General features: G+C 42.3%; 1 protein-coding gene across 1 annotated transcript in view; it reads left to right on the top strand.

Moving 5' to 3' along the window:
• THADA (THADA armadillo repeat containing) overlaps window positions 1–27,194 on the top strand; it is a 375,245-nt gene that overhangs the window by 203,682 nt on the left and 144,369 nt on the right. The window contains exon 29 of the mRNA XM_062209349.1: window positions 4,181–4,349. Coding sequence (XP_062065333.1) covers window positions 4,181–4,349 — 169 coding nt within the window. The remainder of the gene's footprint in view (window positions 1–4,180; window positions 4,350–27,194) is intronic.

The raw sequence follows: 27,194 nt of genomic DNA, 5'->3' as shown, positions 1-27,194 counted from the left end.
AACCAGTATCCTAACCACCAGGCTAAAGGCCCACCCCAAGAGTTTTGAATGCACATCACAAACTTCCTGAGATTGTATGGGAAATTGTGTGTTCATGTTCATAAATCTTTTTCTCTTGTGAGAGAGTCCATGGTTTACATGAAATTCTGAAATGTTTTCATTGTCCTAAAAATGTTAAACAGCAACAAAAAGCCACTTATTTAGAGATTTTCCACACACTTATAAGTTAAAGTTTTGTGTTTAGATAAGCTAGGGGGTGTTTTTATGTTCCTTCAATTTCCAGGTGTGGGCTACAGCTTGGGGTGGTCAAAAAACTAACTCTGTTAGAACCCTGGACTCCACTTCTGGCCTGGGCACTGCTACTTATACATCCTAGAAGGTTCACATAGCCTTTCTGAGCCTCACTTTCTTCTTCATCTTTGAATTTAGGTTTATAATGCCCTCTTGCCCTACAGGAATATCACACAGTAAAGAGAGCATAGGTGTATAGGCACTTTTTTAATTGCCATGAGCTGTACACTTGTGAGACTCAAATATTACTATTACAAGTGTGTTTTTTATCACACAGGGCAGAGAATACAGTGGGCAGTCACTACTTAGGTGGTTAAAATGGACAGGGAACTGGTTTATTATAGTGAGAGGGCTGGAGCTTTAAGTACACCAGTGGTGTGTGTGTTTCTAGCAGATTCTGTGGACGCCCATATTCAGGTCCAGAGCACAGCTAGGGCCATTAAGGAACTCATTTTGCAAGAGTGTGAAAAGTAAAAACGAGCTTCGTGATCCCAAGTTCATGTGCTTTGTTTTACAGAAGGATGTGAGATTTAGAGAAGACAGAGGCTGTCCTTGTTTGAGACAGTTTCAGGCTTTACCTCATCATGTTTAATAGAATCCACAGAAAGAACTTCTTTGCTTTCATATCAACTTATTGTCTTACCTTTTAGAAACATTACAGAATTCACCTCATGGTCTTAATTATCTTGAGTGGGGCCACTTAGAGTCCTGTACTTCCCAGAATATGCTGCTGCTAGACCAGACGCAGGCCCGGTATGTTACAAAACCTTTCTCTGTTTGGCTATCCGTACATGTGGGCTCTGCACATGTAAGCTCAACCAACTGCAGTCCTCAAATACGCCGGTAAAAGACTACATTTGTCCCAAATGTGTACAGATACTTTCTTGTTGTCATTATTCCTTAAACAATACAGTATAACAACTACTTGCATAGCATTTACCTTGTTTTAGGTCTTACAGATAATTTAGAGAGGACTTACAGTATATGCAAATATGACACAATCTTGTATAAGGGACTTGAACATTCACTGAGCTCGGTAACCACAGGGAGGCCCAGAACCTGTGTCCTCCAGACACTGAGAGACAAGGGTATTTCCAAAGCATCCTTCTTTTGGAGTGTCCTCCACATCACTTCAGAGTCCTGGGGGTGAGTTATTGCCAGTTCTGTTACCTGGACTGACTCAGAGAGCTGACTCTTACTTGTCCAGGTCACAAAACTCAGTCTCCAAAGCAGAATGAACACCCAGGTGCTCTAATTTTTTATCCTTACAACCACTAGATTCTAAAGTGTCTTATTGGACCCTCTTCGTGCCCTAGTAACTGACGACAAAAGTAGCTGGAGTTTTTTTTGGTTGGTTGGTTTTGGTTTTTTTGCTCAGTGTATATATATAATACACAAAGGGTTTTCAAAAATGTTATGGAGAAATATGTTACATATAATAAAAGAAAAAACTTGCACCAAAATAAGCTTATCTTTTAATTTCATTTTGTTGTGAACTTTTGGAAGGCCCCAAGAGAAAGAAAGAACGTGTTTATAAATTTGACTGTAATCCATCCTTCCATTTAAGCAGTTTGTAGTAGAAAGGAGTTTGAAATTACATTTAATCATTGCTTGATAATGAATGTTACTTAAGTATCATTTTAAAAAACCACTTCTCTCTCTCTCTCTTTTTTTTTTTTTTTTTTTTGGTAGTTGCATTACTTTTTGTAAGATGTTTTGTTTGTGATGTTTTGCACCTGGTTGTGTGCATTTGGAAAGTACCCTACCCCAGAATATCTGAAAGCAAAAAAGTCCAGCCCTTTTCCCACTTTCCGTTCTTTCTGCTGTGTGGATGCCAGATTCCTCTGGGAAATCATCATTTGCAAGAGGTCAGGAGCAAAAGGAGGGGCATTCTTTAGTGTACAGTTACTGCTAATTGGAAACTAAACATCTGTAACTATGTCAGAGTTATTTGTATTTGAAAAGAAACATTTATATACAAGAGCCTTTTCAGTAACATAAAACACTGTAAGGCAGTGTGTGCTATGTATGTGTGTGTATGTATGTGTGTGATATGGAGGGGTGGAGGACAGACAGCCGGGGGAGCTTCCGACAAATGCCTGCTGTACTGAGTGAGGTCATTTGCTGATTAAATCGCTAAGCATTTCAGAGTATTTCCTTTGTCAGATGAAGTTTTCTTCCCACCCTACCCCAAACCCCTGCAGACCAAAGCAAATGTTTTACTGTGTTTACCAATTACCCATTAAATATTTAATCATGTTAAAGGAAAACTATGCGAGAAAATGTGTGCGTTGATGGAACCTAGTCAAAAAACAGTGGAAACTGCCCAGCCACCTACTGGAACCCTAGCCCTTTCTGTAGTGTGATGTGTCTTCCCACAGAAGGATGTGAAGTGAGCGCTTCTCCATCCTGAAACTACCCATCATTGGTGAAGCTCCCTTCTTGGGGGAAAAGTGACAGTGTCCTCACTTTAACCCTCTAACCCTCCTTCTCCCCACCTTCCCTCCTCCCTGCCTCTCGCAAGGTGAAATTCCCAGGTGATTGCATTTGTACAGAAATTGTATTTGTATTATCGTGTTAGATGGACACTTCTGGGGTGTAACAGTTTGGTCATAGAACTCTATCCTTCTGCGTGCTAAGCTTTCATGGACACATGGTCCAGATCAAACCAATGATTTCCTCTTGGACCACTAATTAATTTTGAAAATGGTCAAGAAGCTATCTCTTCCCCCTGTAGAATCTACCTTCTTTTGATCTTCTCTATCCTAGTCTTGACATCTTAAGACATTTGCATCTGTTGCGTTACTATTTGGATATAAGATCAAGAGGTATTGAAAGTTGTAATCAAGAACTTATTTAGCCAGCACTTGCCATATTGGCCTTTGCTCTCAGTCAGTCTTCTGTATGTGAAGGCTCTCAAGTGGACAGTTTGAACAAAATGGTTGTAGCTTCTCAGGTTCTGAGTCTTTAGAAACTTCAGATGCCCTTAGATGACCTGCCTTTCTGATGACCTTTGCGTAATCTCAAAAGACCACTTATCCATGGGTAGGAGTTCAGAAGCAAGGATTGATGAGTTGGAGGTCCGTCTCTCATCCTGTTTCAGTAAGTTCAAACCATGTAGTCTGCCATTTGTGGCACTCTGCAGTATGGCTTGACCTACTTTCCTGTCTTAACTTCTACTCTAATGCATAAGCCTTTACTTCAACCGCACACATCTCCCTATTCCTTTATTCCTTGAGCATTTCTACCCTTGCTTTATGCCTCTGTCCTTGGTTGAGACAATTTCCTGACTTCTCTCAGCCTGCTTGAGTCCCATCTTTCTACGTCTGACTTCCTAGAGCTGTAATGTCAAGAGCACCTGCTTATCATTTTCCCCACACTATGTTGTGGAGAAAAGTACATTTTCAAATGTACTTTTCATCTTGCCAACCACAGCGTGGACTGCGTACAGCCAGTCGTGACTATTTGACTCTTGGCACGTATCACAGTGCTTTTACTCATTGTGAAGTGCCCAATGGATAGTTGTTTGATTATTAAGGGTAAGCCCTCTCTCTCTCCCTTTTTTTTTTTTTTTTTGCTACTACCTATCTGTTGTCTTATTCCCATAGCTTATCTACATGTAATCCCAATGAATAGAATTATATATACTGATGATGTTTTGACAAAAGCAAATTGACCTGTAGGGCTAATGCAAATACAAGTACAAAGGAACGTCATTTGAAATAAGGGAAATATTTATTAAGAAAAAATCTTTGAAATAAGGAACAGCTCCTGATCTTTGTTCCCCTAGATTTAATATTCCAGCCTGAGCTAGATAGAACATCAGTGTATACAAATACACAGATGTGGAGATGAGTATTGAAAAGGCTTGTGTTCTGTTTCTTCCTAGGTGTGGTCACTCACCTGTCTACCGCTCCCGTGAAATGGCAGCTCGTGCCTTGGTCCCATTTGTTATGCTAGATCAAATTCCTAAGACCATCCAAACTCTATTGGCCACACTCCCCAACTGCACCGACCAGTGTTTCCGGCAGAACCATATTCATGGGACACTTCTCCAGGTAGGTAGTTATTTTGGGGGACTTCTGTCAAATACCATAAGATGAACTTTCCTATCTCATGTACTGTTTGATACTTAGGCTTTTACCTTTACCGGTAGAATTTTTTCTGCTGCTGAAATATCAGATATTTCCTTAAGCATGCTTTTGGCATACCGAACACTGTGTTACTCTGTGATTCTGTCACATTGTCTTTTACATTGAATCTTGTGTTTTCGATGATATACTTTCTCATTTAAACTCAGCTCTCTGAACCATATAGAGTTTCCCTTTTCCATCAAGTTTGTCTACAGAACATTCTGGGCCACTCCCTGTTCAGGGTGAAGCTAAGAGTATTCCTGGAGAGAGAAGTTGGCCCAAGAGGCACAAGGAGAATTGTACACATGAGGCAGAGTATGCCTTGTAGCAAATCTGTACCTCCTGTCTCCTCTGTAGGGCAGAAGAAACTTTATTTTGAATAAATATATAAAATTTCTTCATTATTTTTAACATAATACTTCTTTTAGAAAAGACTAAAGCACAACAGATTGACTCCTTATTGAAACTGCTCTATTTTAGTCTTTCCTTGGGGACAGGTAGTGTTGGTGATAGCTTTTGTCCACATGGCTGTTGTGGTCACTCACATAGGCCCAGGACTAGAGGTGGGATTTAAATGTCAAGTCATGTTCCTGGTCTATGAGCAGAACTGAGAGGTGGCCTTGAGGCCCCAGTACATGCAGTTAGTTTGAGGTCTGTACTGCTGCCCTACGTGGCGGTCTGTAGTGTGGTTCATGGCCTGGGACTCAAGCGTCGGACTGCCTGGATAGGAACCTCAGACTCACCCCACACTGCCTGCTTATCTGTGTCTGCATTTTTGAAATGCAGATAATAGTAACATATACCTCAAAGAGATTCTGTGAAGAGTGAATGAATGCATTTGGAGTGGTTAGGATAGTGTCTAGTACATAATGATATACAGACAGTTCTTAGTGCTGTTATGCTTATACTTTGAGCCTATACTACAATGAAAAGTAATGTGGTTAGTAATTAATTCCCCCTAGGTAAGATTATAATATCAACCTCTCATCTTTCTTCCTTGGCTGTTTTAGTCATTCAACAAGTAGTTATTGTATGACTGCTGTGTACGTTTGTGTCGCCATCAGAACCATGACTGAGTCAGTCCCTGTGAAGGGGCTGATGACAAAAGACGACCAAAGATAAGCAGTTGCAGCTCAGTGTGTTAAGTGCCACGTGAGCCCCAGGCAGGACTGCCTGGCTTATCTTGGGGAAGTCAGGCGAAGTCCCAGAAAAAGTGCCATCTAAGCAGATACTGAAGGAAGGTAGCCGGGTGAAGGAGAGAAAGAGTCCACAAGGCAGAGTGGGGAGGGAGACTCCTGGTGGGCAGGAAGTCAGCCCCATCTGGGAACTGCGGGTTGAGTGTAACTAAAGTTCTAGGTTGGTGGTTCTCAGATTGGCCTTAGGACCTTTTCACACTCTCAAAAGTTATTGAATGTTCCAAAGAGCTTTTATCTTTCAGTATCTAACTAGAGAATAGAACTGAGAACTTACAAAAACACAAGAACTCACTGCACGTATTCCATTAGTCATCAAAGTGTTGACATCATCACACACCTTGTAGCTTCTGGTAGACTCCACTGTGTACTCACGAGAGCGATAACAAAGGAGGGAATTAACATCTTCACATCGTTATGAAAATAGTTTGATCCTGCAGACCTGCTGAAAAGATTGCACCAACCTGTGAGGGTCCCGGACTGTACTCTGAGATCCTCTGGCCTGTGTCACGCTCCCTGTGGGCTCTTTGATGGTTTCTGCAGCAGTCATGTCCCCTGAGTCCTCACTATGCCCCTGTGATGAGGAGAAGGGCAGGGGTTTGTCTTAGTTTCAAAGATGGGCCACTGAAGCCCACGGTGACCATTTGCTCAAACAACTCCAGTCTTTTGCTGCTGCCACACTCCGCGGCCTCTTTGAGGAGGGGCAGACACTAATGAGTAATGCAGAACAGGCTTGTCAAAGTGTGAGCTGCAGCTGAGTCCGAAGCATGGCCGAGCGGCGAGGCGGTCAGCCGTCAGGTTTCTTTTGCTGGAGATTCACTCTTGTCCCAACTTCGTCAGAAGCTTCTCGGGCCCTTCGACCAGCTGTGCAGGTGGGCCTCCCAGCCTTGTTTCTCACACCTGCCCCTGGCGGATCTGGCCTGTTCCAGACTGTTCCACCAGTCTGCCCAGCAGCAGCACATGGTCCGTGGAGCTGTCTCTGGGCTGCCCTTGATGTGCTCAGATTTGCCTTTTCCCCTAGGTAGACTGTGAAGCCCGGTGGACAGGTGAGAGCCTGCTAAGCCCAGGGCCGCTGCTGCTCGGCCTAGGTGGGACGAAGGGCCTGCTGAGAAAGTCAGCCGTGTGCTGGTCGCCAGATTCCTGTCTTTAGCCAGGTCAGTCCACACTGGCTGACGAAAGGGTGGCAGGTGACGGGCCTGTCGTGTCCACTCGGGTGCCGGGTCTGGGCTGTAATGATGCTCTTGCACCCTGTGGTTCTTCGTGAGGAAAGCACAAGGGGTTAAGTTGGGAGGGACTCTGTCTCTTTCCTTTCTACAGCTTAGAGGTTCCTTCTCAGCATAAAGCTACCTTTGAAATCAGTCAAAGGCATGCACCTGGAAAAGATGGTGGCGGCTGGCAGGAATGATAATCTCCATGGGACCTCCAGAGCCAGCTAAGTAAATATCAAATTGGTATGTTTTTTTCAAAAGCAGGAAATCTTTTTGTAATCAGAAAACAAATTCTTTCACAGAACATTTTCTTGAAGTATACATTTTGACTTCTCTGAAAATGTTTACATAAATACATCAAACCTCAAAGTCTTTCTATAGTGTACCTTGAAAAGAAGAAATGTGCTGATCTCCAACTTTTCTCGGACCAGGGAAGAAAGATTCAGATTACAGGACATGCAAAAAAAAAAAAAAGGAAAGAAAGAAAGAAAAAACATGTGGGATTCGTTTCTTAATCGTTTTTAAAAACAGAGGTTGATAATTGCAGTGTTGAAATGGATGGGAGTAATGCACATTAGAAAAGGTGAGATTATACAGCAGGTTCATAAGAGCCGGGAGTAAATGACATTAACTCTCCATAAAGGCTAGAGAAGAGCCACGGACATGACCTCATTTGAGAACAACACTGGCAGCGCTGCCCTGTCTTTGAAGTAGAATTAGCCGTCTGTTTTTGTGGCCAAAATTCTTCATGTTGGGGACTTAACCTCATTACTAGGTTACTTATCACTCCTGAGAAATCGTATTGGAGTTCAGAAAGTTCTGTGTTGAGGAAGAGTGTGGCCAACAATGGTGGGAAAGCTTGATTCTGATTGTGGTACTTAATTCACACTTTGAAGTTTCATAAAGAAATGTTTGCCATTTGAAATAAGAGTTTGAATTTTGAGGTTTTTTTCATTTCCTGTCTCTTTTGGCTATTTTTTCTGATGGTGTAATTACATTAAAGGTGATCCCTGCCCTTTCTTGAATTAAGCTCTTTTGTACAGATAAAGGGAAGTAGACCGTTGTGTTAAAGTAGAAGAACCAGTTTTGCATTTATCTGGCTCTTCTAGGCAAAAGCTCCTTTTATTCTTCAATGAATCCAAATAATTACTCCACTTCCACACATCTCTTTAATGCTCCAGTCTACACTCTTCACCTAATTCTGCTGTGGGTGCGTCTCAGTTACCAGTGGGACCTTTTGAATACTTTAATGTTTTTGTGTTTTTCCTCCAGTTTGGAGCCTTGATTTCTGAACCTTGAGAATTTGAGTTAAAATCACTTTGTTGGCCGTGGAGCTGAACATCAGTGCTGCTACTTGGTTGACATGAAATAGTCACTGGGGGTGGCTTCCCAGGGCCAGGTCCACACATCTGCCAAGTTTACCATAAGAGAAGTAAAATGAATATTTCAGTACCTCCTGCAGTCCATTTGAATCCTATGTGTGATTTCATTTTAATTCCCTTAGCAGACCAGCAGGGGAGCAAGATGGGTGTGATACTGTGTGTGTGTGTGTGTGTGTCGGGGAGGCGGGGCTCTGTCTCTAACAGGAAACTGTGGTGAGCCTGAGAGGGTGACCTGCACAGAGTCACAGAGGTAGTCAGTGGTAGAGTAAGATACTAAGCTCACAAGCCTGTCTTTTTTTTCTGTAGAACCTGCTGCTTCTCTGATAGTTGATGTGAAGAACAAGTTTTTATGGCTAGGGAAACCAAACAAAGAATCCATCTCTGCTCCTTTTTACGTTCTCGTTCAGTTGGTCTTAAGTCTGATTGGATTTGATTGGATTTGGAAGCAGAGTAAGTCCATCAGCCCTATAGAGATGGACAGAAGAAGGCAGTGAAACACAGAGAAGCCACAGCGGGTGAAAGACTTCCTGTCTGTCATCACTTATCTTTGCTCCTCTGTTTAATACTCCCAGCCTGAAAATATGGAATATCCTCCCTCCCCGCCCTGTGATGCAGGCTATGGCCAAGTGCGCAGTTACCATGCCTTCTGCCATCCTTAAATGTTTGACAAAACCTGTCAACCCTGGACAGTTATAGGAGCAGATGGAACCTTGTGGAAATGGTTGAAATTGGATTTAATTGAGCAGACACTGAGGTGTACTTACCCTGTCCTAGGCGCTGGTGAAAACACAAGGAGTTGCCGGCGCCGCGGCTCACTAGGCTAATCCTCAGCCTTGCGGCGCTGGCACACTGGGTTCTAGTCCTGGTTGGGGCGCCGGTTCTGTCCCGGTTGCCCCTCTTCCAGGCCAGCTCTCTGCTGTGGCCAGGGAGTGCAGTGGAGGATGGCCCAAGTGCTTGGGCCCTGCACCCCATGGGAGACCAGGATAGGCACCTGGCTCCTGCCTTGGGATCAGCGCGGTGCGCCGGCCGCAGCTCGCCAACCGCGGCGGCCATTGGAGTGTGAACCAACGGCAAAGGAAGACCTTTCTCTCTGTCTCTATCTCTCACTGTCCACTCTGCCTGTCAAAAAAAAAAAAAAAAAAAAAACACAAGGAGTTGCCTCCTAATGTGGGGAGCTGTGGGTTAGAAGCCAAGTGAACTGAGAGCATATGCATGACAGAAATAAAGAGGAAACAGAAGATAAAGTGCCCAGGCACAGGGTTGAGTATAAAAGGAGGTTCTGGAGGCCAGTTCTGCTTTACTCTGGAACGCCCCCAAATGCTGTGTGTTATGAAGCATCAGGTTAAGCTGTACTCGCAACACTAACATCTCATATCGGAGTACTAGCTTAAGTCCTTGCTGCTCTACTTCCCAGCCAGCTTCCTGCTAGTGTGTCTAGAGGCAGTGGATGCTGGCCCTAGTACTTGGGCCCCTGTCACCCACATGGGAGACCTGGATAGAGTGCCTGGCTCCTTGCTTTGGCCTGGATCAACCCTGGCATTTTTGGCCTTTTGAGGAGGGAACCAGCAGATAGATTTCTCCCTCTCTGTACTCTGCCTTTCAAATAAATACATACATAAATCAATTTTTAAATGTGCTGTAGTGTTAGGGCTGGGATCAGGCTCTTTATGCAGGTGACACAGCGTGAGGTCTAACTTAGAGGCAGGTCACATATTATCTTTGTGCAAATAAAAGCAAAAAACCAGCTAAGAGGTAGGCTAATTTTACTGACTGGTTGTGTGAAGCAATCGCTATTCATATAGCCAAGGTTAGACCAGCCATCCTTCCTTGCTAAAAAGACCAAAACAGTGGAAGGAAATACAAAAATGGCAATAGGGGGGTAGACAAAAAGAGCAGTGGTTAAGCTCCTGCTTGGGATGCTCATATCCTGTGTCAAGAGTGCCTAGTTCACGCCCCTGATACTCTACTTCTGATCCAGCCTCCTGCTCCTTCTGGGAGGCAACAGATGATGGGTCAAGTAGTTAGGTCCCTGCAACCCACATGGGACACTTGGATTGAGCTCCTGGCTCCTGGCTTCAGCCTGCCCTAGGCCTGGCTGCTGCAGGCATTTGGGAAATGAACTAGTGGATAGATCTTTCTCTGGTTCTCTGCCTTTGAAATAAAATGAAAATAAGCAAAAATATTGGGGGCAGGGGTGGCGCAGGCAATTGGCAATAAATGCTTAAGTGCACATTCTGCTAGAATATCTTAAAAAGAAAAAAATGCTTGTGTCCAGCATCTTGTTGCATCAAGTTAAGCTACCGCTTGCAAGACCAGCATTCCGTATGAGAGTACCGCTTCCTATCTAGATCCCTGTTAATGCACTTGGGAAAGCAGCAGAAGTGGCCCAAGTACGTGGTTCCCTGACACCCGTGTGGGAGACCTGGATGGAGTTCTGGCTCCTGGCTTCAGCTTGACCCAGTCCTGGCTCTTGTAGCCATTTGGGGAATGAACCAGCAAATAAAAGATTCCCCACCCCCGTCTCTTTTTCTGTGTCTCTTTCTCTCTGATGCTCTGCCTTTCAAATAAATAAATAAAAGAGTACATCTTTAAAAAGGAAACAAGTATTTATAGAAAATATTTTTACTGATATTGTTCCATTAAAATTTGTGACTAAGGACCAGCTTTGTCACATAGTGGGTTAAGCTGCTGTCTCCTTCTCTCTGTGTAACTCTGTCTTTCAAATGAATACAATTAATTCTTTAAAAAAGAAAATAAGATTTGTGACTAAATATAATTTTAAATAATTATTTCAATCTTTAAAAAATATAACCATATAAGACAGTGCTTGATGCATTAAGAATTTTACTGTCTTTTCATGTTTCTTAAAAGAACAAAATTGTGCAATTGTGCAAAATGTTCAAGCTGTCCAGAAATGGAACATTACTTGATAAGTTCCATTTGGTGACCTAAGATATTGGCCTGTGTCCATTGTTGTTTATTTTATGCCCAGAGAATATAATTTCAGAATGGAAAATCAAGAACAAAAGCATGAAATTATGCTGATGTTGTAGGTTATAAATGGATTGCTGGTCAGTGTGCTTTTTTTCTGGAGTGAGTCATGATTTTAAAGAAAATATTCACTCTTGTCACTCAATGATGGCCAGATTGACCCTTTCTTTTTGAGGACTTGTGTGAGCGGGGAAAGAGAAGACCCTGAGTCTCTGTGAAGATCCTAGGGCTGAGGGAGGTGGAGGTGGAGCTGAAGACGGGCCAAGGTCTCTGCCGATTCCTCAGCTCTCGGGAGTCTGAGAGTGGCCCAAGGGTGCTCCTGTGGCTGGGAGCAGCAGCATCTGGTTTATCCCAGGGTTCCAAGGAAAGATTATTTTCTATGTATGCCTTGATGTGAAAAGGATTGGGAAGCACTGAGCTTTTAAAAAGAAATTTAAAAAAAAAAGAACTAAACCTTGTTAAATCTTACCTTTTGGCAATTTATTCCTTTCTGGATATAAGCCCAGAAAAGTCATTTTTAATTAAAATGCTACTTTTGAAGATGAATTAATCCCTTCCTTATAAACATCTAAAAGCTTTTATTTGGTGTGTGTTACTGAGGGAGCGTTTGCTGGGTGTTGAAGACAGCTGTTCGCTGCCGGCTTCCAGAGCACAGACTGTCGTGCACCGGGCAATGCCTGCTGCTCTGTTCCGATGCTCTGCACCCTGCTTGCAGGGAGGGCCATGTGCAGCTTAGAGGTCTGGTGGTCGGTGTTTCCCCAGCGTCTTGTTACTGCTGAAGATTAAACTAGGGAAAGTCATGAAAAGGGGGCAGGTTGTGTGTGTGTGTTACTTCCCACAGTCTGTGTGTACCAGTTGAGTACCTACATAGGTGCATCTGTGGGGGCGAGTGTTAGGCCCATCCTACTGATGAGGGAAAGAGAGCGTGAAAGGGTTATGAGATTTCACTAAAGTTAGGCGAGGTAAATGGAATTCAAACCTAGGAGTGATGTGGGAGTGTGTGCAGAGGAGAGAAATAAGGCCATTTTCAGCAGTGTTGACTTCATGTGTTTTGTTTTTTTTTTAAACTTTTATTTAATGAATATAAATTTCCAAAGTACAGCTTATGGGTTACAATGGCTTCCCCCCTCCCATAACTTCCCTCCTACCCGCAACCCTCCCCCCTCCCGCTCCCTTTCCCCTTCCATTCACATAAAGATTCATTTTCAATTCTCTTTATATACAGAAGATCAGTTTAGTACATATTAGGTAAAGATTTCAACAGTTTGCCCATATAGCAACACAAAGTGAAAAAACTACCATTGGAGTACTAATTATAGCATTAAATAACAATGTACAGCACATTAAAGACAGAGATACTACATAATAGTTTTTTTAAAAAAATTAATTAATTTTCTATGCCATTTCCAATTTAACACCAGGTTGTTTTTTTCATTTCCAATTCTCTTTATATACAGAAGATCAATTCAGTATATAATTAGTGAAGACCTCATCAGTTTGTACCCACACAGAAACACAAAGTATAAAAATACTGTTTCAGTACTAGTTATAGCATCACTTCACATTAGACAACACATTAAGGACAGATCCCACATGGGGTGTAAGTACACAGTGACTCCTGTTGCTGACTTAACAATTTGACACTCCTGTTCATGGCGTCAGTAATCTCCCTAGGCTCTAGTCATGAGTTGCCATGGCTATGGAAGCCTTTAGAGTTCGCTTCCCCAAGAGGTTCCTCTGGTCAGTTGTGTTCTTCCCTACCTTCCTATAGATCATGTTAAGTATTCCAAGAACTGAAATTCATTTAGATTTTGAAGAGCAGAGTTCTGTCAGGTTGTTATTCCTTGCACCTGTTCTGTTTTGAATTACATCTGCTCCCTCAGATCCCAGCAGAAACTTGATGAATCAGAAAAGGAACAGTGTCACTCTGTCTCAGACAAAGGCCTCTTTTACCATTTGAAGGGGGAAAATTGAAGTTCATAAAGTGAAAGGAGATATAGGATCCTCCTGGATAGATTAATCTAGCGCTTTTCGAAGTTCATTTTTCTTCTCCAAACACACGCTTTCCATCCTCTTGGAACCATCCCCCTTTAGTGTTTGTGACTGTTTAATGACTGCAGATCATTCTGAACGCACTTTAAAAACCCAGCAAAACAAAGCATCACGGTGTATGCTCACAGCCAGGCTCCTGTGATTTCTAGAATCCCCATGAAACATCTGATGGTATGTGGTCTCATTACATGGTGGGATTTGTGTGGTGGTTCCCCACCCAGTGAAAATAGTATTCTTTGCTGCTGTGTGTTTTTAGCATATGCCAATCCATGAGACAAAAAGTAATACCTCATTGTTTTTATTGCGGTACCATCTTTGAGATGGCAGAGAATATGGACTTGTCCCGTAGCCCTGGGATTTATTTAGAGCACCTGGTGTATTTCAGTTGCTGAGGACTCAGTTGGCCACTTAAAAGCACTGCATTGAGTATAGCCAGACAATTGGCAAGCACCCGAGAGACCTGAGGTAACATCTGCCTCTGGGCCTAAAGAAAAATTAAATACAAAAGCACGTTTCCTAGTTCAAGCCGCATTTTCTCTGCACTGTGTGTCTCCAGCCCTTCCTGTCCTCCCACAGCAGGCGTCTCAACTTCAGCACCGTGGACTCTTTGTCAGGGGCAGCAGCGGTAGTGTGTTTGATAGCATCTCCCCTCTGGTCATACATGCACCCCACCCTTGGGATAAGCCCAGATATCTCCAGACATTTCTACATGTTCCCTGAGGGACCAAATTGCCCCTGGTTGAAAACCTTTTGTTCAATAGTACCTAAGGAGTACCTATGGGTTTTCTCCATTATCCTTGGGGACTGTGTCTGGATACCGCTCATTTAGTTAGTAATGGTCATGAAAGAAATCATTCCTCTTGTCGTCATTCTCTAAAATATAGTATAGCGACTGCTTAAAAGGTTTTATATTAGGTATTATAGGAAACCCACATGATTTAAGTTATACTTCATAATGTTTTATGTACTATAGGAAGAAGTGGAAGAGAGGAAGGAGCTCATAGGCTCCAAACACAAAAGAACAAGGAGTTGAAAAGCTGATTACCTGGTCTGATCTGTTTATGCTGTGTAGATGTACTGACATATTGCACTGTACCCCATAACTTGTACAAGTATTGCATGTGAATCGAAAATTTAAAATAAATACATAAATGAAAAAAAAAATTATTGACCCAGACACAAGTTGCGGTTCAGTAGAATACACTTAGCTACGCGTAGGAACAAATGAATAGGCGGGCAAAAATCAGACTGGAAATCAAAAAGAAATCATTTCTGTGTCTCTCTGCTCCACCCTCTCTCCCTGTGTCTTCTGGAAAAATGCCATGAATATGCATATAAGCCAACTCACTTTAAAAATCCCAGGTTCTTGGGGCTGGCACTGTGACACAGCGGGTTAAAGCTCTGGCCTGCAGTGCTGGCATCCCATATGGGCGCCAGTTCTAGTCCCAGCTGCTTCTCTTCTGATCCAGCTCTCTGCTATGGCATGGGAAAGCAGTAAAAGATGGCCCAAGTCCTTGGGCTCCTGCACCTACATGAGAGACCTGGAGGAAGCTCCTGGCTTCAGATCAGCACAGGTCTGGCCATTGTGGCCAGTTGGGGAGTGAACCAGTGGATGGAGGACCTCTCTGTCTCTGTCTCTCCTTCTCTCTCTGTGTAACTCTGACTTTCAAATAAATAAAATAAATCTTTAAAAAAAAAATCCTAGGTTCTTACAGTTTACTTCCTGCCTCTCATCCACTCGCATACTGTTCATTGCATAATGTAGAGTTGAAACTTAATCCTCAGGGAGCATAATAAAATTTTCGGTTCCATTTACACAAAGGAGCTTTGGAATGTAATACACTAGTAGAATTTTCTCCTGCTTCTCCTTGAAACACTGCTGGGCACAGTTGCTGTCTGTGTCATCAAGCCTCTCCTGGAGGCAGGGCAGGGGCCTTTCTGGAGAAGTCTTCTAAGAACTGAGGTTGTGCTGAAAATTGTAACCCAGGACATCAAAACTGAGTTCGAATTGAACATAAATGTTTCTTCAGATTCCCAGATACAAACTTCAAATAGGAAACTAGTAGGTAAATCTAGATGTAGGTGCTAAAATATACATGGAGGTAGTAATTATATGACTTTCATTTTTTTTAGAAAAGTCTTCTAAATATTCTATGTGCTTCATATATATAAATGCCTAGGAAGTATATAGTAAATTTGACTTGACTCTCAAAAAATGTTATGACATGAAAAGTAAGACTTTTTTTTTTTTTTGCCAGGCAGTTAGGCAGAGAGAGAGAGAGAGAAGAGAAGAGAGAGAGAAAGGTATTCCTTCCATTGGTTCACCCCCAAAATGGCCGCTACGGCCGATGCGCTGCGCTGCGCTGATCCGAAGCCAGGAGCCAGGTGCTTCCTCCTGGTCTCCCATGCGGGTGCAGGGCCCAAGCACTTGGGCCATTCTCCACTGCCCTCCCAGGCCACAGCAGAGAGCTGGACTAGAAGAGGAGCAACTGGGACTAGTACCCGGCACCCCAACTGGGACTAGAACCGGTGGTGCCAGCGCTGCAGGCGGAGGATTAGCGTAGTGAGCCACGGCGCCGGCCAAAAAATAAGACTTTAAAAAACGTCCTTCAGAATGATTTTAGAAATTATCTAATAGGAGCCGGTGTTGTGGTGTAGCCGGTGAAGTTGCTGCCTGTGATCCTGGCATTCCATATGCATGCCAATTCATATCCCAGCTGTTCCATTTCCGATCTAGCTCCTTGATAATGGCCTGGGAAAAGCATCAGAGGCTGGCCCAAGCTATGCATGTGGGAGACCCAGATGAAGTTCTTTGCTTTGGCCTGGCTCAGCCCTGCCTGTTACAGCCATCTAGGGAGTGAACCAGCAGGTGAAAGAGCTCTCTCTGACTCTTGCTCGCTCACTCGCTCGCTCTCGCTCTCTCTCTCCATAATTCTAACATTCAAATAAATAAATAAAATCTTTTAAAAAAATAAAAAATTTCTAGTAATATGCATTTATTTGTCTTTTGAAGAAAAGGATAACTGCGTATAGTAAAGTCTTTGTGTTTTGAATGAAGACATATGTTCAGAAAAAAATAAGCGAATCAAATCTTTCTTGAATTTCTCTTGTCACTATCGATAATATGTACTTTCTTTGCCCTGTTTTCACAGCAGGTGAATAGACTGGCAGTTGAGGTAAGACTTTGTACTTACAGGGGTAGATGTTGTGGCGCAGTAGGTTAAGCTGCCACTTGAGATGTCCTGACTGCTCCGCTTCTGACCCAGCCCACTGCTAGTGCCCTGGGAGGCAGCGACCTGGATGGAGTTCCTGGTTCCTGGCTTTGGCCTGCCACAGCCCAAACTGTTGCAGGCGTTTGGGTAGTCAATGAGAAGATGGGAGATCTTCCATCTGTGGTTCACTCGCCACAACGGCGAGCACTGGGCCAGGCCAAAGCTAGGAATTTCATCCTGGTCTCCCATGTAGGTGGCAGAGGCCATCTTCTGCTACTTTTCACAGGTCATTAGCAGGTGACTGGATTGAAAGTAGAGCTAGAACTCAAAACAGTGCTAAAATGGTTTGCTGGCGTCACAGGCTGCAGCTTTACCCACTATGCCACAATGCCAGCCCTTCATATGACTTATTCTTTAACCATTAATTACTTTTAAAGGTTTAAACATATTTGTATAGAGGTGTGATTGTTACTTTTTCTTACAATATTAACTTTGTGGTCAAAGAACATAATTTATAATGATATTCCCTCTTTGAGATTTGTTTAGAACAGTTTTTATGGGATGGTAATATTTATAAGTTGTGTTCTTGAAAAACTATGTTGTATTACTTAAATTTATTAATTTCTCATATGCTTGACTTATAAATTTATAAGCAGCATGTCAGAGTTTCCTATATGTGAATTTGTCTACTTCTTCATTAGTTCTGTGAACTTTAGTGTAATGGTTTAAATCCTATTCTGGAAGTACTTAAAATCTTCATGATTTTTGTCCCTTTTTTTTTGAGAATCATTCATTTTCTCATTAATTTCCTTTTTTATCCTTACTAATGGCTTTTCTTTAACCATGTTTTTGCGTAATACATTGTTTTCGTTTCAATTCTTTCTTATGAACAGCATATATCTGATTTTATTTCTATATACAGTCTGATAATCACTGATTTTAAATAAGCTTTTTACTTTAGGATCGCTCTTACTAAAAATTTGCAAAAATAGTTCAGAAAGTTTCCGTTGTACCCCTTACTCTGTCTTTCTTCTTGTTCCCCTCATACATTACTATGGGACCATTTGTCACAACTGAGGAAGTAATTATTACATTACTATTAACTAAATTCCACATATTTTATTCAGATTTCACTAGTTCTCACCTAGTGTTCTTTCTCTGCCCATGTTCTCAACCAGGTTACCACATTACATTAGTTGTCATTTCTCTTTATGCTTCTCTGATCCGACAGTTTCTCATCCCTTCTTGTTTTTGATGATTGTAAAGTTTTAAGGACTGGTGGTCACATATTTTGGAGACAGTGTCTTCATTTGGGCTTATCTGATTTTTTTTTTAATGGCTAGGCGAGCATATGGATTCTTGCTAGGAAGACCCGGTTTCTCCATGTAGAATCCCTCTCCTCACTGCTCTTTCAACACCCTACCCTTTGGAAATAAGTTGCTAAGTGCAATCCACACTCAGGGAATAGAAAGAGGAACGTTAAGCTGCATCCCATGGAAAGGGGAGTATCGTTAATTATTTGGAACTCTTCTGTGTGGGATGTTTGTCTCTTCTCCATTTATCCGTATTTTCAATCAGTCATTTATTTATATCACTATGGAATTATAGTGTTTTTTTATTTTGTACATTGGGGTACAATCTAATGTTATTAATTTTATTTTTGAAATTGTTCCAGTCTTGGCCATTGGGAGCTCTTTCAGTTTGGTGCCTTATGTCCCTCTCCATTTGGTATGTTTGTTGTTTCTTCTTTTCTGGTACTACCATGTGTTCTAGACTTACCTTATGTATTCCTTTTCCCCGATCAAGTCATTTATCCAAGGAACCCTGGTCCCTTTTATTGTAAGATAATGTTAGAAACCAAAATCAAGGCACCTAGTGTGCTCATTGATACTGGGTTGTCATTGTTTCTAGGCCCTGTTAGTGGACAGAGCTAGGAAACATGTATACATATACTAAACCACTTATGCATATGTATCTATAATTATTTCTGTATTGATCCATTTGCCTCTATGTAAAAATGTGATAGCTTTGGCTCTAATCCAGTGCTACCTGGTTAATTCTAGCTTTTCCTCTTGATTCTCTGTAATTTCCCTCTCCAACAATGAGAAACCTAGTTCCTGTCATCTCTTAGCCATTTATTTATTCCTTCACTCCCAAGATACTTACATAGATGTTTCAAAATTATTAGCCCATTCTACTGGAAGGCAAAAACATCCTTACCAACATAGTGCAGTGTTTAAGTACAGTTCTTTTGTGTTTAATCTTTCAGTTTCTAGTCGAAACACCATTTTCCAAAGTTGTTTGTAGTACAGTTAAATTGATTTTTGTTTTTAACGTGCAGACATTAAAGTTCACTGAGTGCTGAGGTCTGTGTGTTTTGACAAATGTATATAGCATCATGTGTCCACCATTACAGTGTCTTACAGATTAGTTCCATAGCCTAAACTATTTCTTGTGTTTTCCCTGCTCAGATGCTCCCTTCTCCCCAAGCCTCTGGCAACCACTGATCTGTTTTCCGTCCTATGGTTTTTCCTTTTCCAGAAGTCACACAAATGGAATCCGACAGTATATATAGCCTTTCCATTCTGGATTCTTTTATATAGCAAAATGCATTTAATAGTAATCCATATTAAATTTGTTTCTTTTTTGATTTTTTTATTTTTATTGTTGAATACTATTTTGTGACTGGATATACATGAGGGGTCTTCAAAAAGTTCATAGAAAATGCACATGACAGGGACTGGCACTGTGGCGTAGTGGATGAAGCCGCTGCCTGCAGTGCCTTCTTCCCATATGGGTGCCGATTTGAGTACCAGCTGTTCCAATTCTGATCCAGCTCGCTGCTATGGCCTGGGATAGCAGTAGAGGATGGCCCAGATCCTTGGGCCCCTGCACCCGCATGGGAGACCCAAATGAAGCTCCTGGCTCCTGACTTCGGATTGGCGCAGCTCCAGCTGTTTGGGCCATCTAGGTAGTGAACCAGCGGATGAAAGACACCTCTCTCTCTCTCTCTCAGCCTGTCCTTCTCTCTCTGCATAGCTCTGACTTTCAAATAAATAAATAAATCTTAAAAACAAAAAAAGAAAAAAATGCACATGATAGAAAACTGTGCATGTATTTAAAAATTTTTTGCACTATATAAACTTAGATTTTAATTCCATCTTCTACAAACTTTTTGAAGTACTCTTGTAGAGTTGTTTAAAAATGTTTGATTATTTTGCCGGCGCCGTGACTCAGTAGGCTAATCCTCTGCCTTGCGGCGCCGGCACACCGGGTTGTAGTCCCGGTCGGGGCACCGATCCTATCCCAGTTGCCCCTCTTCCAGTCCAGCTCTCTGCTGTGGCCAGGGAGTGCAGTGGAGGATGGCCCAAGTGCTTGGGCCCTGCACCCCATGGGAGACCAGGAGAAGCACCTGGCTCCTGCCATCGGAACAGCGCGGTGCGCCAGCCGCAGCGCGCCTACCGCGGCGGCCATTGGAGGGTGAACCAACGGCAAAAAGGAAGACCTTTCTCTCTGTCTCCCTCTACTGTCCACTCTGCCTGTCAAAAAAAAAAAAAGTTTGATTATTTTAACCTCTCTATCACTTTTTCCTTCTTTTGCGAGTAATATATCCTGTATCTATCTTGGAAGAGACTACTTTTGAAATTTTAAAGATACTGTCTTTAACTCTCCTCTTCAGAAACTGAGGACCTTGCAGTACTGTAATTCTAAATTTCCTTTTCATTATTGTCCATATTATTGTTATTTGCTGGGCCCACCTTATTTTTTTTAATCAGTCATTTGTTTTTATTATTTTGCACCCAGTATTTATGTTTACCAACGTATTTAACCAATTTCTCAGTTTAGTATTTCTTGCATCCCAATCCTTCTTATTTCAATTTCCATCTTATTCAAGTACATCCTCTAGTAAACTTTTCAGCCAACATCTTTGTATAATAAATTCTATTTTTAAGATTTATTTATTTATTTGAAAGGCAGAGTGAGTTACTGAGCAGGGGAGGGGGGCATCTTCCATCTGCTGGTTCACTCCCCAAATGGCTGGAATGACCAGAGTTGGGCTGATACGAAGCCAGAAGCCAGTAGCCTTCTTTGGATCTCACACTTGGGTGCAGGGGCCCATGGACCTGTCCACCTTCTGCTGCTTTCCCAGGCATATTAGCAGGGAGCTGAATCGAAGTGGAGCAGCCATGACTCAAACCAGTGCCCATATAGGATGCCAGCATCGCAGGTGGAGGCCCAACCCATTGTGCCACAACCTCTGGCCCCATAATAAATTCTTTTAGTCTTTGCAAGTCTGAAAATACTTTACCCTTACCCCTAAGTGATAAGTTCATGGTATAGATTTCTGAGTTGACACTCGTCCCCCAGTACTTTGAAAATATTGCACTGTCTGTGCCATCTGTTGTCATAATGAGATAGCTATCAACAGTTTGATTGTCATTCCTTTGTAAATTACCTACTTTTGGTGGCTTTTAAGATCTCTTTGTTACTGATGATGATCCTAGATGTTCATAACTTTCATTATACCCAGAACTTGCATCTTTACTCTGAACTTGCATCTTTGTTCATCTCCAGAAAATTCTTTTCCGCTCTCTCTTCAGATATGGCCACCAAACGCTTCTCTCCGTTTTCTCCTACTGGAACTTTTGTGACATCTGTTCATGCCTCTGAAGTTCTATTTCATATGCATCATTTCTCTATGTCTCTAGGCTCTTGTTATTTCTTCAAATGTATTTTCCAGTTTGCTAATTCTGTTTGCAGTTTCCATGTAGTGACACAGTAAAATAAGTATTTCACTGTGCTGTGAACTTTTCTCCCTCAGTGTAGGGATTTTTTTCAGGCCAAGATTTTTTTTCTACAAATCTACCTCTTATTTCCTCATGACAATTCTGAATTTTCTTGTGGCTTTTATTTCTTCCTTATGGTCTTTGACGATTTTATTTTAATCTTTTTCAAGTTGTTGTTTTCCTGTAGTTCCCAGCACTTCTGCCTGTTGCAGTGGCTGGTGCCTGTCCTAAGGATTGTAATTGTTTTCAGCTCGACTTCAGGGATAGTTGTTTTTCCTGACATTCCCTTTTTGCACTGGTTGGTAGATGTGGTTAGTTCTTCGGGGTAGTTTTGTGTTTAACCTTTTAGAGCCTTCTCTACAGAGTTTATAGGTCAAGACCCAATATTACATTAATTTCTTGTTCTGAAGAACTCACTTTCCACCTCTGGCTCTAAGGGTAACAAGATTCCTTACCTTATCTGCTGGCCAGTAGATGGGATTTTTTGGAGAATGGAACAGTTCGAATGATTGCAAGCTTTGTGTGGGGCTCTCAGCTGAGGCTCTAACACCCCTATAGGCCATTCTGCCTCGCCTGTCACTGCTCTGCCTCCGACCTCCTTTTTTATATCTGGCACTCGGAGACATTTTCTCGCCTTTGAGCTTTGTACAGTCATGCATCACTTAATGATGGGGACACACGCTGCCGGCTTCTGTCTCTGCTATCTTGTGCCACTCCACCGACTCTGTCCTGCCCAGTCCTATCTGGCTGACTGATAGAACTTTAAACAAGTGGCTGGTCTTTCAGTTGTGGGCTCAGAATGAGAAAACAGGCCTGAGGAGACATCACTTACGTACGGCTGAGGTCCGTGCCTTGTCCACCACTTAAATTCCCAGTGTCTGACACTGACTCTGGTGCCCTAGGGGCTCCTGCATCCCATGTGAGAAATCACAATTGCACGTACAGTTAGGAACCAGAACTGCTGAACCTTAATTCTCTGGAGAAGCCCTTTCTAGGGCACTTAGAGGAGCAGATTGTCTTTCTCCAAGTCGTGCAGGGTAGAGGTAAGTGTGCTGCATGTGTCGCGGTAACTAGAGCCTCTGCAGAGGCTCTTCCCAGGGATAGTAGTTTCAGACAGCTGACTTTGTTCAAGTGCAGTATTTGGGCCTCGGTCAGAAAAATACCAACAGGGTCCTCACTGTTGACTCCAAGCAGGTGTTAGTTTTGCTTCTAAATGGAACAGAATTAGGCTTCATTCATTTAACACATGGCCTTCAGGCATCGAGCTGAATGTTTAGAATATGGATCTTTATCGTGGTCTGAAACATCCTTCTAAATCTTTTCACATCAAATTTAGTTTGGGAAAAGGGCATTAGTTCTGTGTTTTCAGCTATCGAATCAAAGAGAACTTTGAAAATGGCTGGAGCTAATGGAGACCATTGAAAAGTAGATGATTTTCTTTCTCTTTTTCCACGTTGGTTCATCGTGAAGAGGATTTGCTTTAAGAATGCGCGCAGAGACCGTGGCAGTGTAAATGCAGTGAGACACAGAAGGCACCTTCTGAACTGGATCTGTGTAGACGAGGGCATTGCTGCTTAGGTGTGGAATCCCTGGAGAGGACAGAGAAAAGGGCCAATCTGTTTTCTGCAGGTATAGCTTTAACTGTGCGGTAAATATTGGCTCTGAGGATTTCACAATGTCGATTAGACTTCAGCAGCCCCTTTGAGTCTAAAGTGACTTGCAGTTGGGTGGTGTTTCTTGTACTGGGCTGTGAACACTGACACTGATTTCACAGAATTCTCCTGCAAATTGTTCTGGCTCGCTTACTCCTTTTGCTCCTTTTCTAAGAGTTCTTGCTGGTACAGGCCCTCTGCTGATTTTCTTTTGTTGTCTTACCATGGTCAACAGCTCAGAAATGGAATTAAAAGGGGGAACTCAGTTTCCAAAAATAGAAGTTTAAGAGGTTGACTGCTCAATAGAGAGAAGTCAGAATAACCCGCATTGTATTCTTTTGGCATACAGATTTTCAGTTCCCTTCGCTGGGGCCCTGTGTATAGAAAATGAAAACAGGCACAAAATGTTCCTCTGTGTAAAATGATATTGAAGTCTGTACCATCTTCCCTTTAGTACTCCTTTTTGGAGAGAATTTCCTGTAAGGTAGGTTCATCTTGGGTATCATCCAGTAATTGAAATAACAAGAAGATGCCATAATAAAATGTGTATCAGTGACCCTAAGTGTACTTACCATTTTAAAAGTAAAAACATAAAAAGGATATCTGTATTTTATTACAGTTACTTCATTCCTAGTTGATATGCACAGTTCGTAATCTTGCATTGTTTTTATTGCTTCATTCATAACACTTCATTGGCAAACTATATTATTTTGTGGATAGAGGATGTTAGATTGGGTTTTTGATCCAGGAAGACTTAGACTTAACATTCTCTCCCTCTGTTTTCTAGGTATTCAGCCTATGGCAAGTCATTTAAACTCTGAGCTAAAGCTTACTGATTTGCTAACTAGTGATAACATATAATTTGTAAGGTATAAGGAGTAGAGATATTATATGTACAAATCCCCAGTATAGTGGCTGATATGATATAATTTTAATAAATCATAAACATTTATTGTAATTATTATTTCAAAGTACTTCTGTGAAAATTATATAATATAAAATTAAAATTAAATGGACAGTTACTCATTGGATATTTTGATCCCATGATCATTTATTGAAAAAGAAGTCCCGGTTGCCCCTCTTCCAGGCCAGCTCTCTGCTATGGCCAGGGAGTGCAGTGGAGGATGGCCCAAGTCCTTGGGCCCTGCACCCCACGGGAGACCAGGAGAAGCACCTGGCTCCTGCCATCGGAACAGCGCGGTGCGCCGGCCGCAGCGCGCCTACCGCGGCGGCCATTGGAGGGTGAACCAACGGCAAAAGGAAGACCTTTCTCTCTGTCTCTCTCTCACTGTCCACTCTGCCTGTCAAAAAATAAATAAATAAAAGAAAAAAAAAAAGAAAAAGAAAAGACGTCTTATCTCCCCTGACGGAGAGTTTCTTTGTTATATGCTGAATTCAGTATGTAACTGCTCTTATTATCTAGATCTGTAGTTTCTATTGTGTTCATATACCAGTTGCTCACAGTAGGTTTTTAATATGTTTTACCACACAGAGGAGACTAATTCCCCATCATTATTTTTCTTTTTCCATACCCTATTAACTTTTAGTAAGCTTGTCTTTTCCCCCATACATCATTTTTCATTTTCATTGGGATCCCATTGAATGAATACATTAGCTTATTAACTATATATACTGTTTTTGTTATGCTGGTATCCTATTTAAGAATATGATCTGCCTTTTCATATGTTTGTTTCCTTTTATGCTTCTCAAAAACATTACATTAAAAATTTATATATTTATTTATTTGAAAGACATAAAAAAATTTGCTGATTCTCTCACCAAATGTCCACAACAGCCAGGAATGGGCCACACCAGTTCTAGAAAACTGAAACTCCATTCAGGTTTCCGTGTGGGTGACAGTGACCCAACTTGTTAAGCCATCAGCTCCTGCTTCTCAAGGTGCATATTAACAGGAAGCTAGAATCAGGAACAGAGCCAGGATGCAAACCCAGGTGATTTGATATGGAATGCAGGTATCTCAAGTGGTGTCTTAACCTGCACACCAAATGCCTAATAACATTACATTTTAATTTTCTTCAAGTAGAATGTTTATTTCTCCTTGTGTATTTTTATTGCTGTTATTAGTGGGTACATTTTATGTTATATCTCTGACTTGTGCTGCTTTTACTTTTGAAAATGATTGGCCGGCGCCGCGGCTCAGTAGGCTAATCCTCTGCCTTGCGGCGCCGGCACAGCGGGTTCTAGTCCCGATCGGGGCACCGATCCTGTCCCGGTTGCCCCTCTTCCAGTCCAGCTCTCTGCTGTGGCCAGGGAGTGCAGTGGAGGATGGCCCAAGTGCTTGGGTCCTGCACCCCATGGGAGACCAGGAGAAGCACCTGGCTCCTGCCATTGGAACAGCGCGGTGTACCGGCCGCAGCGCGCCTACCGTGGCGGCCATTGGAGGGTGAACCAACAGCAAAAAGGAAGACCTTTCTCTCTGTCTCCCTCTACTGTCCACTCTGCCTGTCAAAAAGAAAAAAAAAAAAAAAAAAAAAAAAAAAGAAAATGATTGAGGGGCCGGCGCTGAGGCATAGCGGGTAAAAGCTGCTGCCTGCAGTGCCAGCATCCCATATGGGCGCCAGTGCAAGTCCCAGCTGCTCCACTTCTGGTCCAGCTCTCTGTTATGGCCTTCCAGGTCTCCTACATGGGCGCAGGGGATCCAGCTCTCTGCTATAGCCTTCCAGGTCTCTTAGATGGGCGCAGGGGTCCAAGCACTTGCACCATCTTCTGCTGCTTTCCTAGGCACATTAGCAGGGAGCTGGATTGGAAACTGAGCAGCCAGGTCTCAAACCAGCATCCATATGGGATGCTGGCTTTACCCACTACGCCACAATGCTGACCCCTCTATTTCCTTTCTTTTTTTTTATTTTTTTTATTTTTTTATTTTTATTTTTATTTTTGACAGGCAGAGTGGACAGTGAGAGAGAGACAGAGAGAAAGGTCTTCCTTTTGCCGTTGGTTCACCCTCCAATGGCCGCCGCGGTAGCGCGCTGCGGCCGGTGCACCGCACTGTTCCGATGGCAGGAGCCAGGTGCTTATCCTGATCTCCCATGGGGAGCAGGGCCCAAGAACTTGGGCCATCCTCCACTGTACTCCCTGGCCACAGCAGAGAGCTGGCCTGGAAGAGGGGCAACCGGAATAGGATCGGTGCCCCGACCGGGACTAGAACCCGGTGTGCCGGCGCCACAAGGCGGAGGATTAGCCTGTTGAGCCACGGCGCCGGCCTCTATTTCCTTTCTAATAATACTTTGTCATCACTTACATATGCACTTATGTGTATTTGCTCATTGAATCTTTAGCATAATCCTAGAAACTGAATTCTCTTTTATAATGAGGAAACGAGGCTCTGAGAAGATAACTTGCCCAAGGTTACCTAGTTAGAAAGTGCCAGAGTCAGACTTCCAGAGCCTGTATTCTTATACCTTATGGTACCCTGGAAACTCTAATTTTAACATAATTTTTTGCTTGTTATTGATTGTCTTGGATTTTCCCGAAAAATATTGCATGTTGTAAGTATTATAGTGATGTCAGTACAGATAGTACATTTCTAAAATTCATAGAATAAATAGTATGAAAATAGACATAAAATTATTTTGATTGTGTTGGATCTACAGAGCAATTTCAGGGAAAATTGACATTATTAAAGTGTAATTTTTATAAAGGGTAAAATCTTTAGTCTCAGGCAAGTATCAAATGAGCAGGTGTTAAATTTTATTTAACTAATAATTTTTTGAAGGAACTAGAAAGATTTTGTGATCAATTCAAAAAGCATTTGAAAAATTAGGATATTTATAGGTAATTGAACATGAATGTTAGGAGAAGATTTCTGAGTTAGATATTTTCAGCAGATCATAACTCTTTGGGCCTATCTGTTCTACTCGATAGAAATTATTTGCATTTCTACCCTACAGAAAGCTACAAGTTCACAAGTAACTTCACTAAGTCTGGGATCATTAATCAGTAGTGAACAATGAGATGCACTACATGCACTTCTGCAGACTGAGTATTGGCAAGCCATGGTTGACATGTCAAATTCTGTCCAACTCCTGTTTTGTAAATAAAATGTTATTCAAACACAGGCATGCCTTTGTTTATTAGTTCCTTTCTTTTTAAAGTTTTTGTTTATTTCACTTTATTTGTGAGGTGAGAGGTAGAGAGAGATCTCCCACCCATTGGTTCACTCTCCCAAGTGCTCATAACAGACAGGCCAACTCAGGCTGAAGCCAATTGTTTGGAACTCAACCCAGGTCTCCCAAATGGGTAGCAGGGACTCAAGTACTTGAACCGTCATCT

The sequence above is a fragment of the Lepus europaeus genome, chromosome 13 (genome assembly GCF_033115175.1).
Source record: "Lepus europaeus isolate LE1 chromosome 13, mLepTim1.pri, whole genome shotgun sequence".
Lineage (NCBI taxonomy): Eukaryota > Metazoa > Chordata > Mammalia > Lagomorpha > Leporidae > Lepus > Lepus europaeus.
Note: the sequence above shows the minus strand (reverse complement) of the source record. Positions and strands in the feature narration are given on the sequence as shown.